The following is a 16957-nucleotide window of genomic DNA, read 5'->3' on the forward strand; positions in this document are numbered from 1 at the left end:
TTTCTTTTCATTAAATTCCATCTTTTAATATTCGGCAGCCAGCAAATCTCATATCTATAGCATGTCTCAAGGCTCTTGTCAATGAATCAGAGGAAATCATGTCTAGAAATATTGCCTGTATTCATGTAATAACTGGTTCTGGTTTGTTCCAAATCAGATTTTGAAATGGTAGACTGCAAAGGAGGGTAAATTAACATTGAGATCCCTTTGCTGCATCAAACAAAAACAAAAAATAAATAAAAATGAGAACACATGAAAAAAAAAAGAGAAAGATATGAATGTAGTCATCAAAAATGCTAACTTTGAAACATAACCCAGGTTAGAAATTCAGTAAGCACTTAAACCATAAGCTTAAATCAATAAATACAATTTTTTTTTTAAATACATGTGCATTATATAATGATTTTAGTGCAATATATTTGTTATGAATCACCACTCCAATGAATAACATCTAAATTGATAAATCATTTCTTAGCACAACAGTCATTAGAACACAATCATATAGATAATCATACACAGGTGCATTATGTGAAGCATGCCATTAGTGGTAAGTTGAACACATCACACCAACAGTACATTAATTGAAAAAAAAAAACACTTCATGCAATATCATAAATTAGTGAACTGATAGCTATTATCCACAAAATCAGTCATATAGGTCATATCTGTGTAAAATATGTATGAAATGTTTCAATTTTTTCTCCCATTTTTTTAAATCTACTTGTACTTTTGAGGGAGAAAAATATTAATCACATCAAAAGATCAAAATTAAGAATGCAAGACTGATATCAAAGTCAAAACAATTTTCTTTAGCACTTTTTTTTTTCAATTTAAACTTGCATGTATTCCAAAATCATACAAACGCGACTGATTTTGTGGTTTGTTTTCATGAATGTGCAGAGTGTTATAACCAGATATTTGTTATGGTTATGCGTAACTGGGGGAAAATAAAGGTCTTACTAAAATGAAATATAACATTAGGAATGAATCATTGGTTAGCACATTCCCAACATGCCATGCACATGCAATCATAATATATGACCTGAAGAGGAGAATGCAAGGTGCTGGGAAAGAAATACATGTTTTCTAGAAAAACAAAATTGAGATGTACAGGTCATTTCAAGATACAAAATACAGAACGATCAAAAATCAAATTGAAGACCTGCTTGAATGAATGCAGTAAACTCTCATTTTCATAATTTTTCTGATAGATAGATTTATTTTTCCATATGATGCAGTAGAGCGTATGAACATTGTTTGACCATATAAATATGACTTTTAAATGAAGAACTTTAAAAAGTAGAGGATGCATCTGCGTCTGAAGCCCCCATTGCAGCTTTGGCAAGACAGCTAGAAGAAAAATAGTGCTTTCCTTTTGTTAATGCAAAACAATGCTTTCATCATGTTTGGATGCAAGTGAAAGTGAGCTAAAAAGTAAAAAAAAAAATAATAATAATAATAATTAGACAGAAGACCCTATGTTCTGCCATGTCATCACTTCCAAAACTGTAGAGCTTCTTCTTGGTTGGTTTGTTTGTTTTTGGGTTGATGTTTTTTTTTTTTTCCTTCTTCCTTTTTGGCATACAGGTGTTATTGCACTAAACTGGGCTTCAAAAGATACTAACCTATATACTACACTGCATAAATAATCTTTACTGATCCTTTGTTACTCTGACATACTGGCATAATTCACAAACGAATACAGTTTCTCTATTTGGGGATTCATGGATTTTTGGACAAATTAAAAATCTGTTAAAACCTGCTTTTTCACGTGTATAAACAATGAGAGCTTAAATTTGATTTGGTACCAATTGTCAATTGGCATTCAGAGTGACACAAACAAAATAGCATTTAAGGAATAAAAAAAAACACACGAAAAAAGCTGGAATATGATTATGAGAATATTGTTTTATTACTGTATGGTTCATGGTTTTAAAGTTCAAACTCAGGATTAGTTGATGATCTGCAGTAATGAGCACAATATCTGCACTTTTTTGGCATGTTATAAACATGACAACCCAGCTGTCTATATCTAAATGCTGCATCATGATCAAATATCTCTACGAATCGACCCCTGCTTAAACCGGTTGAAAACAAAACTCCATTAGTACAATTAAAAAAAGATTGAAAGGATGAAGATCAATCTTAAGTATTTGACAATTAAAATCCAGCAATAAACTCTTAGAATGATAATCAGAAGTACACTTAATATGTGATACAATTCAGGGACAAACAGAAAAAAAATAGAATGGATGGAATAAACTGCAACAGAGGGAACAGAGGGAAAAGAAGGGTATAATATCTGCAAAAGAAGATGATGGTATATATGAATATATTTGAAAGAAATAAACAGATGAACGAAAGGAAAAAAAGAGGCATCAATTCAAGAGTTTTCACTCTCTCTAGGGTTTTGCGGGACATACTGCTGAGGGATCTGGTCACAGGAGGGCGGTAGACAGTTGACCTGCGACGATGGCGACTAGCATCTCCAAGGTATTCCAGACCAGCCGCCTCAACGGGGTCAAGGGGCGTCGATGGAGCCTCCCCATCAGTCTGGGGAATTTGCTGCGGGGGGTCGTCTGGATTCTCCTCAGTGGAGGTTTTGGGGCGTGGCTCCCCAGGACCATTCTCATTCTCATGTGGAGACAGAGAGGGAGATGGAGATGGAGAGATAGGAGAGGCAGCTTTGGGTGGGGCAGCCAGAGGGTGAATGGGGCATGAGGATGCAAGCATGGGATTGGGAGCATTATATTGGGTGTCGGGAGTGGGTTCTCGGTCCGTCTCGGCAGAGCTCTCTGCCTCCGGAATGACAGAAAGAGCGCGTGCAGTAGGGTAGATGTCTACTAAGTCTTCAGCAACAAGCTCAAACTGGGAGTCCTCATGCATGCCTACCGGTCCGGGGGAGCTGTCCGACTCCACCCGGACCCAAAGGGGGTTAGTGCTGACATTGAACGTTGGCTGGGTGGGGCTAGGCGATAGTGAGCCGCTATCACTACTGCCGGTGGGCTGCTGTGCTGTGCTAGGAAGCGTGCGGGTGGAGCCAATCTCCTCCTTGTCTGCATCACCACTACCACCACGCCCATCACCACCACTACCATCACCTGCACACATCTCCTCCAGCAAGACTGTGGAGTCTCTTGTTAATAGTTTTGGCCTCCTCTCGGCTGCGCTCCTTGCGCTGCCCACCCCGGCAGTGGTCGGCGACTGGCTCAGACCAGACTTGAGGGTCAGCGTCTCTTGCTTCGGTGGCTTGAGAAAACCTGTTATCATTTTCATTTCATGAATACATGCATTTATTTGGGGAAGACAGAAATTGTACATGGTAGCAGAGGAATCACATGACATGAATTCAAGTCATGTGACATGCTTAACCTGCCTCTCTCTCACACATACAAACTGGCATAGCACTTCCAACCTCGTGTATGATAGCTGACAAATCTCCATTTCAGTCGGATTTATCAAGACAAACTGCCAGCATAACATTGACACAGACAATCCCGTCTCGCCACTTTAAGATCTGTTGCACAGCTCATCTTGTGTCACATGTGCACATATAGGACATAGATCATGCATGGTGATTGTGAATCTATGTATGTGTACACCCCTATCATTTTTTTTTTTTTTTTGACAGATGAATTTCTAATTTACACACAAATGGTAGGTTTACCTAACTGCTCACTTTTATAGAGAGAAAAAGTTTTTGTCCATGTGCAACCAGAAGTGGTGTGCACTCATCACAATACAGCTCCCCTAATAAATCTGACCAAAGAATCCTTCACAAGACTGGAATAAGAATATGATTAGTGCGCTCAGCAACAGGGAATTCATGCCAAAGATACTTCAAGGGTAATTTAGGCATGCTGGGAAGGATTCACAAGACAATTATCCCACACATGCACCAGCTACATCAGTAAAGGACAAGTAAATGCACAAAAAGGGGGTGGGGTTTACACTCGTTAGCGGGGGATTCTACTTCTACAACAACCATGCAATGTGTAATCCTCCAGCGACATCACCCTCATACACAATTCACATGTTATCTTCAGTAACTGGTTAACAGATTGTCTACTGTTAGTCCGTGCACCCATCTAGTTGTGTTTTCATGGGATGTTATTTGTGCAAAGTGCAGTAAGGGTAATAGCACCCGCACTTTCAGCAAAAATACAGTATCATGCTTAACTTGGTTAAGTGAGGTTCAAAGCATCCTACCATATTCCTCCCATGCCATACAAGCACTTTTTTTTCCAAGCATACTTGATTAAAATTGATTATGGAAAGCAATATCTGAGTCTTCCCCACAGATTCTTAAACATAATGTCTTGGTTGCAATTGCCACTGTATGGAGATACACTGTATGCTAGCTTGACATGTTGAAGATCATTTTAATGCATGTTCAAACATGTTACAGCTATTCATATACACCATGTTATCTTCAGAGGAGAAATAAAAAGGCGTTAAATTCACAGTTTTAAAAGTGTTTACGACCCTGTGCTTCAGAGCTGATAGTGAATACACACAATTAATGAGTGATAGCATGTTCCTGTTTCAACTAGTGACAAAACTTTCTGAAAATTCTTGCTTAAAACACAGTACTCAAAGAATGTGTACTCTGTAACATTTCTAGCAAAAACACACAGAGTGCATTTCACAACAAAATAAATTGAAGTGACCTTACCACGTAAATTTTCAGCACTGCAAAGTGTGTGTGCATTAGTTTCACACATCATACACAAAATTTCACAAACACATCGTGGTGTGTGCTGGGCATGAAAACTTTGAAAATTAACTTTAAATTGTGACAATACAATTACCATACGATTAACTGCTTAATTTCTGGCACCAGTACAAAAGCAATGTGCTTCAAAAACATATTTCTGTGTATCAAAAAAAAAAATTAAGAGCACCATTTTTACTAGAAACACTATGCTGTATAACAAAGGTAATGTACAATTGTATGAATGTCATGCTACCAGTATGAATGTAAAATTTAATATCAATCATTATTCTTTTATTGATCCCAATAAATATCCCTCCTAATCCAGTTAGTAAACTGTCTTCTAAGGTGTTATCAGTATTTCTTTCTTGGCTATTGTACACTCAACCAAGTATATTAACCTTGAAAGCAGATACTACCTATTCCGTGGTTAAGGAAGGCCTTACCTTTTTCCACAGCAAACTTCATGAGGACATTCATGGGGTCGGCCCCCGGCGACAGTACGAAGATGAGGGGGGTGAAATACGAGGAGTCTCCATAGCTCTTGGCAAGGTCAAAGGTCGGCGGCTCAATGTACGCCTGACCCATGGCCTTAATGATGAAGTTCTGGACGGCTGGAACAATCTGCATGAAATTTCATGAGATGTACCACAGCACAAAATAGGTCAAGTTATAATGCTGAACCACATCTTTCTGTTTAAATGAGATGTCTTCACATATATTTGGCCACGATTGTGATAAAATAGTATGAGTATGATTATACTTTTATTCTTATGAGTGCATAATCATAAGTTTCATCTGTCAATATTTCTGCTAGTGCACTGTTGACAAAAAAACAACAACAAACAAACAAACATATGATGAAATGCATTGATGTCTGAAGTTCACCTTTAAAATTGATAGGCTCAGAGTTACAGAGGTGAATAGCAGGACTTGAATGATTATGAAATGCCTTTGTCAATGTCATCTAAAATGTGGCAAGAAATCACTTTTGACATTCAATTGAAACTCTGAAAAGATGCCACCACACAAACAATAATAATGTAGTCTGCAAAAGAAGAGAGAGAGAGAACAGCCATTCCTAGCTTGTCTGATCAACAATGAATGTCATCTACAACTGTACGTCAGGATTTGAATTCTGGATCCCTTGTGTTTAGGTCCTGGACCAGCCCCATTACATACTATGGCACTCCAACAACCTTACACAAGGTACACACACCTGGAATATTCCGAGATACCCAGTGGGATTATTAAAAAAAAGAGATAAGATTACTTGGTGACACGACATTTGCTTCTGTGACAATTCTTCCAGTCTTATTTTCTCCAAGGACTTAGGGTTAGGGTTAGGGTTGTGAAAGGGTTTTAGGTTTAGTTTGATGTGGGGATTAGGATTAGGGTTAGGGTTATATTTGTGGGTAGAATTTATGTTTAGCTTGCAGATATTTCATGGGAGAAATTGTCACAGGAGCATATGGAACCAGATTACTTACCTTGTCTGGTCTGATGATCCTGAGAATGATAAGTTTCTCAATGTCATTGAGACAGAGTTCCCAAGGCTCTGGTATTTTGTCCGTGTGGGGTGTGTGTGAGTCATAAAGCTTCTTCCAATCTGATATCTGGGAATTACATGCATCAGAGGAAAAAATTTATCACAAGTGATACCTGTTCCTCTGGTTCACAAAGAAACATCAACTCAGCACAAGCAGTCTTGATTTATATGCTTGTATATTTTGTAAAATTGTGCCATTCATAGGACTTTCAAGGTGAACTGTCTTATGACATGTTACTTTTTAATACAGGAATAAAGTTAACCATTCAAACTAAAACTAAACAAGTATTCAGGACTTGATACAAAATTTTGGACTTCATGCTGCACTTTGATTGAAACAAGAAACTGTATCTGTTATTTCCTCTTTGCAATATTTGTATCGAACACTTGATCAAATATAAATCTTTTTAATATACTGCTCAAATTGACTTGATCTCAGTATATGTAGTTATGGTGGTAAGAGTATGATTCTTTTATTAACAGAAAAATTGTACGAAAAATTAATGTTCCTACTCACATAGGTTCTGAAATTTAGCATGAAACCATCAAAGGCATCCAGTTGAGACACTCTGACTACTTCCGCCCATGATTTGTCGGTCAGCCAGTTGGGGGCGGGGTTTGGAAAGGGGTTCTCCAGAGCCACGCCTCCCGTCAACAGGAACCTCCACTCACGATCATCAATGTCACCCCTGGGTTAATCAAGATAACAAAAAGGATTTTGCAAAACTTATCATCAAGGAGAATTGACAATGATTCAGTCATTATTCCAATGGGAATATTATGTATTGGTTACTGAGATGTCCCCGAAGAACTTTTTAACTCAAAGCATGGCATGCATGGAATTTGAATAAGCTAATAAACTCTTCTATAAGAACAAAATTAGATTCTTACCTTCCCTTGGCAATCCCAATACAGAGAATAAAGGAGAAGAGGAGTTTGTCCTTCTCAAAGAGAGATCGACAGACGTTCTGGTAGATGCTGTAGGTGAAGTGATCGTTCAGGCTCTTGATGCGACGCTCCAGGTCTGTAGAGGGCTCACTCTGGGTGATGGACTGGGGGATTGTGGAAGTGAAAGTCGCATAAATCAAAATCATAGCATCATCAACAGTTGGAGTAAAGTTCCTTCATTATGTAAGCTTCTTTTGCATTCTCATCACTTACGTTTGGTGACAATACACCACCTCAGATTGTGCAGTAACAATTAAAACATGTAAATTTTGTTTTCATGTACAGTACATTCATATCATATTTTAAATGTGAATCGCTGATAACTACAAAGCTGCATGATGCCCTTGCAGACCACTGCGGGTAAGGGTCAATTCTAATGAAAGCCTTTAAAAGCAGAACTTTTCAGAATCATATGACAGCTGCCTGTTGCTAGGATTAGGTCAAGTCTGCAGAAAGAAAGTTGTGAGGTTTAAACACTCGATGCAGTATTAATTAAAAACAAAAAAGAAGATTAATAGGTGAATTTTAAATATGGGCTCCCTTGCAGACTTCACAGAGGTAATGAATCCAAAGTGGAAAGAATTTATAACTGATACACTGGAACTGGACTACACATTCTAAAAATGGAAAGGGGGCAAGGGATAAAAGGTTGAGGTCATTTTACAACAATGATACCACATATATGGAATGTAACAATGACTAATAATCAAATTTGACAGACATGGGATTGCTTGAATGGAAAGAACTCTCAAGTGCAAGTGCAAAGTCTATTGCAGACATTGATTTTAGCAACAATGTGTCACAGGGGTCGAACAGGTTAAGCCGTTGAGGACGGGCTGATTTTGCTACAACACACATTTCCCACAGACACCTGCCCGAGTATACTTGGGACTCGTCCTTAACGGGTTAAGAGACTCTTGAGATATTCCTATCATCCATGGTTTCTGCAGGGTAACCGCAAAGATTTCTTTCGGGTCTACGAATGACTGAATGTGACCTGACTTAGAGCTACCTTTCGATAATTATAAATGTAATGCAAGTTAATAATTTCCCTAAAATATCTCTGACAAAGGGGGAAGATATTGTAAGAAGCACTGGGTCATTTGATTTGCCACTTTCATCTCGAAAGTTTAAGTCAAAGAAGATAGACATCACTCACTTCATCATACATTACACCATTCACAAGACGACACTTTTTTTCCTTTACTTGCATGTTGCCAGAAACAGGTCTCTCTGTCTTTCCATGCTTTTTCTTGTCAAAACTGGTGGGCTTTTATCTTTTGCTTTCAGGGTTGTTGTTTATTCATAGTTTAGGGGTAGGGTATAATTACAAAGTGTGAATGAATTTAAGTGCAGCAAATACAGAATAAAACAACAGAAGAGCAAATACATCTGTAAAGTTCTTAAGTTGCTCTGTTCCACACAAAACCAAAGACACGAAAGTGCAACTTTTCACCACGCAAAAAAAAAAAAAAAAAAAGGGTAATCTCTGCAAATACAGAGAACGTAGCGCAAGTGCAGAAAGACAACATAACTGCAGCGCAACACAGCTGAAATTATTTAGGCCTACTGTTAAATACCTTTAACAAGAAAAAAAAAATCACCAAATTCCACAAAAATTGACCAATGCCACACCAAAGAACCAAAGAATAAATGTATGATTTTCAAATCAATTCACAAAGGAAACGTCAGCTGGTCTATTTGTAAGATGGCATACAGATAGCTTTTACTAGCTTTAAACTATGAATTCACTGGAATAGAAATCATATCTGACTTGTATCATCTTCAAATATTCCTTACATTATTATTGATTTCCAAGAAAACTGTTAGTGTCATGAAATAAAGTCATCAACAACACAATATATAAGTTCTGTTAATTTCATTTCAATAAACTTACCAAAGCAACAGTGCTACATACACATTCTTTAACCACAAAATGGTTATATCTATTATGGAAAGCCTCCAAACAAGAGTTCACATAGTGCCATTATTCCAGAAAGTGACTTGGTTTAAATAGGTTTGTGTCTTGCATTTTACTCATTATTTTCTTCCCTACTGTCATGAGGAGTTACAGTATCTGCAAAAACTTTTAATGGATTATATTTGTCCTCCATGTTCCAGCTATACATATATCCACCACCACAACAAACTGTTAGTAAAATCGATCTGACAATTTAATTTGTCTTATGGAAATGATACAAAATGATTGCTTGCGTCATTCAGCAGAAATGAACAAAATATATTGCAAAGGTCAATGAAACATACAAATAACCCCGAATGCCCACATGATGGAAACAACATGTGATGAAGCAACCACATTGCGCTTATTTCTGAAGCCAGACGTCAAATCACAGAGAGAAAGCTACATCTGGCTTTGACATATCAACATAGATGAAATATATTTCATTACATCTGCAGTGCATGTGTGTTTTTGCAGTCAATAAAATTTCCTCTCTCCATGTGAAAATCTTATAATATACATGTACTGAATGCACTATGCAGTGATTTTTCAAACTATATTACAGAGGAAACACTATTTCAATAATACACCACACGTTAAATGCAATAGACACAATCAGGGCATCTTTCAGGACACATATACGATTATGGACAGTTCAAATGTCAATTAAGTAATTTGCCCCAATTCACAAAGGTACTTATCAAAGTCAAATCCATGTCTACAATTTGGTCCATGAACTTGAAATACGTGAAAAACACACATATCCTATGCATGCGTGTGTTAGCCTCTTGTCATTATCGGTTGTCTGTTGGTGTATGTAATGTTTCATGCATTAATGCAGTCAATATTTGCATAATCCACAGGCTACATTTGATTCTAAACTGCCTTGATGAATTCTGGTCACTGTCTACAGGGACCATGACACAATGTGTACAGTAATTAGCAGCTAAATTTCTGATTTACTCATAAATTGGCATCTAAACCAACAGACGTTTTAAAACTTCACAGCTATTTTAAAACATATGTACAAAAAGTGATTACTTTTATCACACAAACAAACGAAACACACACATACATAGATGCAAACACGCAGACAAAGGGAGAAACCCTTCAAAGAATATTAGTGAGACCACCTTTACAACATTAACATGGCTTCATGAGTGCTCAGGTGCTGAAGGCATCACCGGAAAAAGCTCTGCTTGCTTTGAAAAAAAAAATCCTTCACCAAAATGCACAGCACAAGAAAAAAAAAAAAAAAAGACTTACTGGAATCTCTGCCAACATTTCAGGGGTCATTTCCTTTGTGTCAAACACAGACTGTGAAGCGGTTCCAGGAAATCAAATAACATCAACATTTCATTCACAATGTCACTGTCGAGTTAACGTATGACAACTTAATTTCTCCATCATATAGGCTATATTTCTGTGAATTACAGTAATTACAAATTATACTAACATACTGTATACGCCGTTATTTTCGCGAATTTCGCGAGCTTCGGGCTGATCGCGAAATTAAAGACACGCGAAAATATTACCCCGTCATACCTTATGTGCAAATTTATGACAAAATGCATCCAACGCTGGCCGGACCAGAACGTGGCTGTTACATCGGCCAGTACGTACACATACTATGTACCAGTACGTACGCTACGGTGTGACCGATTGTGGAAGTGCAGTAACAGTATGCTAAACGTGCATTAAAATGTGCAATCTCCGTGCTTCGTTACCCTACGCAAACGAACACCGGCTCGACGTGGTTGGGTACATGGGTGAGGCCTAGGGGTGCATGTAGCCCGACCAGATGCCGTGTGCGCAGGGCCGTGCAGACGCCATGCGCAGCTAGGTGTAGCTAGCGCGACACTTGTGTACAGCGATACACACAGGATGCATGTAAAACTTTCGCTAGCGCTAGCGCAGCTCTGAAACTTTGTCGTCTATTTGTTGCAACATTTGGTAGGTACTGAGTACTTGTGAATGCCGTAGTTGTTTCATTTTATCAATCTTCTACTATGTCGTTTCTATTTTCATGTTTGGAAAGTCACAATGCAAATGGAAAAACGTTACGAGTAAGTTGGCAAGTGTTTGAAAGTGTTTCTCGGGCTTGGCAGTAGACCCTACTACATGTACTACTATCAATCGCGAATTTAACATTACGCGAAAATGCCACTGATACCGTGATTCGCGAAAATATCTGTACGCGAAAATATTGGCGTATACAGTATGCACACAGTGAAGGGTGTTCAACAAATGACTTATATCACTTAGTCAGAATGATCCAAAGCTGTTGTGGCGCTGATGTAAAGTTATTCCTAAAAATTGCTCTATGATAACAGTACAAAATATGATAAATAAATGAATATAAATTGCTTCAAAAGAAAACATGGTGTTTTGATATCACTAGATGGTATTTCTTTTCAAATCTCCTCATGACATGGAAACAATTGATTTAAACTACGAATGAGTATGTGACTCTGTCACTCTATCCCATGTGTAACATAATAGCCCTGAAGCAAAAGACCAGTCTGGTGAAGTGCAACTGCATAAAATTTTAAGCTGTTAATACTTCTGTTTGCTAACAAAAGTTCCTGAAGGTTCTTCATATTCATATATGTGTTTAATTGCTACAAACTATTTTAGTTTGTTTTGTTTTGATTTGTTTTGTTTTCTATATAAAGCAGAAACATAAAATCTGGCCTTACCTGTAGATAGAGATTTATAAACCAGGCTAGGGAGTACTGGTACATGGGCTCTATGTTTGCCAAGTCAGAGATGGTGAAGAACAGAATGGATGAGTGCTTAGCCACCTGGAAAAAAGAAAAGCCAAGAGTCCATATGAATTTCATGCAGGGAGTTCATGAGATAGATTGCACTCTTGGTCAGAATTCACATCAATGCTGTATGGTCTATCAGTTCAAATATCGAGTTCAAATCCAAAAATATCGACGTCAAGAGCTCTTAAACAAATCAAGACAAAACAAATATAATGCAGATTTGATTGTCACTGACTGTACCCATAATTTTTAGTTCACAAATACACCACATGACACAGAATGGCATTTCATGTGGAAAGAGAATTGTATACCCCTTTGCCATAGAAACCCCTTTGCCATAAATTCCAACTGCTGATCCCAGGAGGGCTCCCAGGTACAAAAAATTCATTCCACATCTGAATAAGATATTTTGAGGATCATCGCATGAGTGAGCCAAATGCTGAACAGTCAGTCCGCAGCGTGTGCGATAATGAGGCACAAACGACAATTTTATTCAGAATCACGTTTACGCAGTTTGTGCCCTTGAGACTGACGAGATTTCGCGATACTTTGCGAGAGTTTTTGCAGAGATCGCAACAACAGCTTTCATAGCTTTCGCAGTGCATTGTTTGACCCAGGGTGGTTAGTTAAGTTATAGAGCTGATTATGCTCATTAATTTGATACCTAATTTCTCTATTTTTGATGTCAATATAGTAGTCCATTTTAGCATCAAAGTAAACGATTATTTTGCCAATGTTCAAGAAGCTTTTAGATCATAGTTTGATGTTTTGCTAGTTCCTGACTGGTATTGAAAATAGATCTCCGTAATTTCTTCGATTTCACAATCGTGAAACTTGAGCGAGTATGATCAATTAAAAAACGAAGAGGGGCACCATTTTTAAGGTTGTGAATTTTCCTGTTGAAAACAAGGCAAGTTATGTTTTCTTACTGGAATTGGGGTAGTGAATGAACACGCGTGGAATGTGTTGTTGATACCCAGACAATGGTCGTGGACATTGGCCAGGATTGGAATGTTTCATGAGGAATTCCACTATCGCAGCTAGTCTTTGTTCATTCTGAAATGTGGTGTGTGCAAGCACATGGAAACATGTACTTACTTCTTTCATGTGCATGCATTTCACCCTGTGTCAAGAATTCAGACTAGCAGTGCTGGGGCAATCCACATGAATAATTGATTAAGCATTCATGTGCCTTGCAGCAGAGCTCGAGACAGGTGGCAGCCAGTTCCATTGTTCAGGGTCATTGTAAGTGCACACTCACATACACATCATTGGTTCCTGTGTAAAGTTCAAGTTTTGTATAGAGAGTGAAAATTCGATCACAATCTGGAACCTAACATTTAAAACTCACAGCATTGAGTCAGCAGCCAATGGATACTACGCAATGCGACACGCCGCGTCTTGCGACAGATTTCGACCAATCACAGACCCGGAATTCCGGTGCGAATGCGAGGATAATCTTTTTAAACCCGACGCTAGACATGTCTCTGAATTTTGCTAGTTCCTGACCCGTATTGAAATGAAGATGGGAAAACGTGCCCTTATTGTGATACTATATACATTAGCGGACATAGTCTTCACCATATTTTAGAGGGGCATGAAAGATTTCAGGTTAGTTTTTTGGCGTCAAACGTGAAGGAATATTTTTGAATGCAATACCGAACTTCGAGAGGGATTTTGATATTCTATATTCTTCTTTTCCGTTTATTTTGATCATGAGCATATTTGCTTATGTTTTCTCTTTCAGTCGATACTAAAAGTGTCGAAAACTGACGAGAAATACTCGTTCTACACAGATTTATTCATGACCATGTATCTGCTCATTACGTATGCAAGCACCGCTCAGCCGTGCATACGACTTGAATAAATACGTGCGTTTTCGCTCGCGCTGCGGACTGACTGCTGAACAGAATTTTGGTTTGTCTGTTTGTTTGTCTGTTTTATTTATACATAGGGTAAAATACTTGCACTCAGCCGTATGATGTACAGAAAATAGTGGTACAATCAACATACATGTATAAGGTAATACATACAGAATATATCATTACAATGAAGCAAAAAGATGAGAAAAAAAAGTAAGAACTCACTGGTTTGTATCCATCTCTCGTCTCATCAATCTCCTTCTCTGTCTTGCTGGCGACCTCCTGCTTCTCTGAGATCTCCTTGGACAGGACCTTGGAGGAGGAGAGGATCTCGATGGCTGTCTCATCCTCCAGGATGTTTCCTTGTGATGACGACAACACCTTTGGCGGGATGGAAAAATGAGGGCCGCAAAATGATCAGAATTGTTTGGAGGCCTCACTTTCAGTATGTGTTTTAATCAAATGTTTATTGACCATGGTATATTTCCAGGGCTGCCAACTCTCATGCATAGAGCGTGAGACTCACGCATTTTGGTCCTTTCTCACGCTAAAACTTTATTTCATTTGCATGCATTTCTATTGATCTCACTCATTTTGACTCCTAAATTATAGCATTGGCCTATGGGAGTCTCACTCTCAACTAGTTTCCAGTGTTGGCAGCCCTGTATTTCATAATTATGAAAGGCATATTTGAGGCTACTTATTAGAAAGGTCATAAAATTGGTCTGACTTTAGGTTTAAAAAAAGAAGAAATGCTTCACTGAAACTTCAAAGGGCAATGCCCCATTCCTACGTGTAGATTCTCATGAATTCCTGATCATGGCATACAAGACTTTCTTTACTTAGCTAGCTACATATTTCATTCACAATTGTTTGTAAAGCTGGATATACACTACATCTACACCAGCATGGCAGAATGAATATTGTATTACAGCTGTGCTTTCCAAGTTTATTTTCTGTTATGTGCATTAATAATGTGCACAATGGTATACATGCAGAGGAAAACATGATACTGTAGATGCTATCAATATCATCAACCATGATTACATGAAAATAAGGAGGGGAAAAAAGCTGGAAGATCTGACAAACTCTAGTCACTTGAAGACAACAATGAAGTGAACAAAAGAACAAAGAGATTATTGATTGACTGTGTCAAAACTATTTGGTATACAGCTGGTAAACAATAGCAAAAATTCCACACCCAGTGGTACAAGTGCTAGCACCTGTCATGCCAATCTATTTTGGTATACTGGTAATAGAGGACAAAAACAAAATACCACCAGTGTGCTAGCACCTGTCATATCAATCTATATTTGGTTCAGTGGTAATAAACAACAAAAACAAAATAAACACTAGTGTGCTAGCGCCTGTCATATCAATCTATATTTGGCACACTGGTGGTAAACAATTAAAACAAAATACACTGCAGGTGTACTATCACCTGTCATGTCAATCCTTATTTGGTACAGTGTACACTGGTGGCAAACAACAAAAAAAGGGTACATGCCAGGGCAGCCTTTCATGAAACTTTTCAGTCACTGACAACTGTTTTAAGCTACTGAAATCCTTGCATCTGATTGGCTGAGAGCAAATCGGTCAGTAAAAGCCACTGAACAAAAACACTTTATGGAATGCCCCACGTGTAATAGCACCTGTCATGCCATTCTCTGTTTGGTAAACAACTAATAAACAAAAACAAAATACTCACCACTAGCACCTGTCCTGCCAAGCTATATTTGGTATGCAGGTGGTACATTGTATACAATGAACCCAAAATATACACCCTTGTGTACTAACACTTGACATGTATATATAATCACATTTCAGGCAAGATAAGTCTGGAACCTACTTCAAGGATCTTGTCCTCAATCTCTTTGAGTTGCTTCTTGTTCTTGGCACTCTCAAGGATCAGCTGGTTCTTCTTTTCTTCCAGGTCTGGCTTCTCTTTGGCTGCTACCAAGCCTAACAGCTGGTCTTCCAAGCCCAAAGGAGTGATCATGAAGTTCAGAAGAGTGACCTGAGTAATTGCACAAAAGAAAAAAAAAGAGAGAGAAATAAAATGTTTAAAATGGGGAAAAAATGGTCTGCAATGATACAACATCCAAATAGCATTGTTACTTTGCTCTATTTGCACAACAAAAAACATATTTTACATGACTCAGTTATGCTCTGGTGCAACACATGTATCAAACATATACATTGACAGTGATAACTTTACACATTGAAATATATTTTCATAATTACTTTGCATTGCAAAGTGTTGTTAGCAAACAATCTGATAGAATTTGATCAAACCATATTACTGATATCTAAATGACTTTGCAGTAACATTCCAAAACTACAATGTAAATCACTTAATAGCCAATGCATAAACTCCAACCAATTTGGCATAAACAGGGCTGGTAAATATGTGTGTAGAATTGCCAGCTTGATTAATATCAGAATTTGTTGAAGAGTTTTCAACATATAACCATCAGGGTGCATTCTAGCACTCTCCTAAAGTGAACCGAACCATATGGTACCTGTGCCAGAGGAGCGCTCAAACTCTGAAATTTATTGAAAATACTGAAATTTCATACTTCAAGTCCATCCCTCATGAAATATGGAGGATGGCAAAAGCAGATCGAGAACATATAAAGTTTGTTATTTCAAACTAATCCGGCCTGTCACTAGTGGACCAACGAACCTTGACCGAGACTTCAGGGAGGTAATGTGGGTTACGGAGCCTTGTGGTGACGTAGAACTTGAAGTCCCGGCTGAACTCCACAACATTGTCACCAAGTCGTATGTAGTCCAGCCCATTCTGAAAGAGAGAGGCAGACATAGATAAACTGTTACATAATTGAAAAAAATTACATATTCATCAATACTGATGTCATAATTGATGTTCATACTTGTTGATATTCTCAAAAATTCACTAACATCAAATCAATGACATAACATCCTATAATCAACCTGTATATGTTGTATCACCTTCCTAGAAGAAGACAGAAATTGCCTTTGCAGTTGCATTCATTTATTGTGTCCTTCCACTGTATTTGGTTAATACCAAACTTTGGTACATTATCTAATCATAGCATGGAATGAAATTTTAAATTCATTGCGATACCAGTGACATTTCTGACTTAGCATTAACATTAGACACATTAAGAC

The 16957-nt window shown here is 37.9% G+C and overlaps 1 protein-coding gene across 1 annotated transcript in view; it reads right to left on the reverse strand.

Moving 5' to 3' along the window:
- The window catches only part of LOC139718344 (dynein axonemal heavy chain 3-like), a 128112-nt gene that overhangs the window by 14876 nt on the left and 96279 nt on the right, over positions 1-16957 (reverse strand). Inside the window, exons 63-71 of the mRNA XM_071629822.1 lie at positions 16491-16607; positions 15654-15821; positions 14030-14185; positions 11871-11975; positions 10438-10488; positions 7155-7315; positions 6781-6952; positions 6205-6330; positions 5161-5338 (exon numbers count right to left, since the gene is read on the reverse strand). Of these exons, the coding sequence (XP_071485923.1) occupies positions 5161-5338; positions 6205-6330; positions 6781-6952; positions 7155-7315; positions 10438-10488; positions 11871-11975; positions 14030-14185; positions 15654-15821; positions 16491-16607 (1234 nt within the window). The remainder of the gene's footprint in view (positions 1-5160; positions 5339-6204; positions 6331-6780; positions 6953-7154; positions 7316-10437; positions 10489-11870; positions 11976-14029; positions 14186-15653; positions 15822-16490; positions 16608-16957) is intronic.

This window comes from Diadema antillarum, unplaced genomic scaffold, assembly GCF_040938485.1.
Source record: "Diadema antillarum isolate AM-2024a unplaced genomic scaffold, OU_Dant_1.0 scf00000093, whole genome shotgun sequence".
Taxonomy (NCBI): Eukaryota; Metazoa; Echinodermata; class Echinoidea; order Diadematoida; family Diadematidae; genus Diadema; species Diadema antillarum.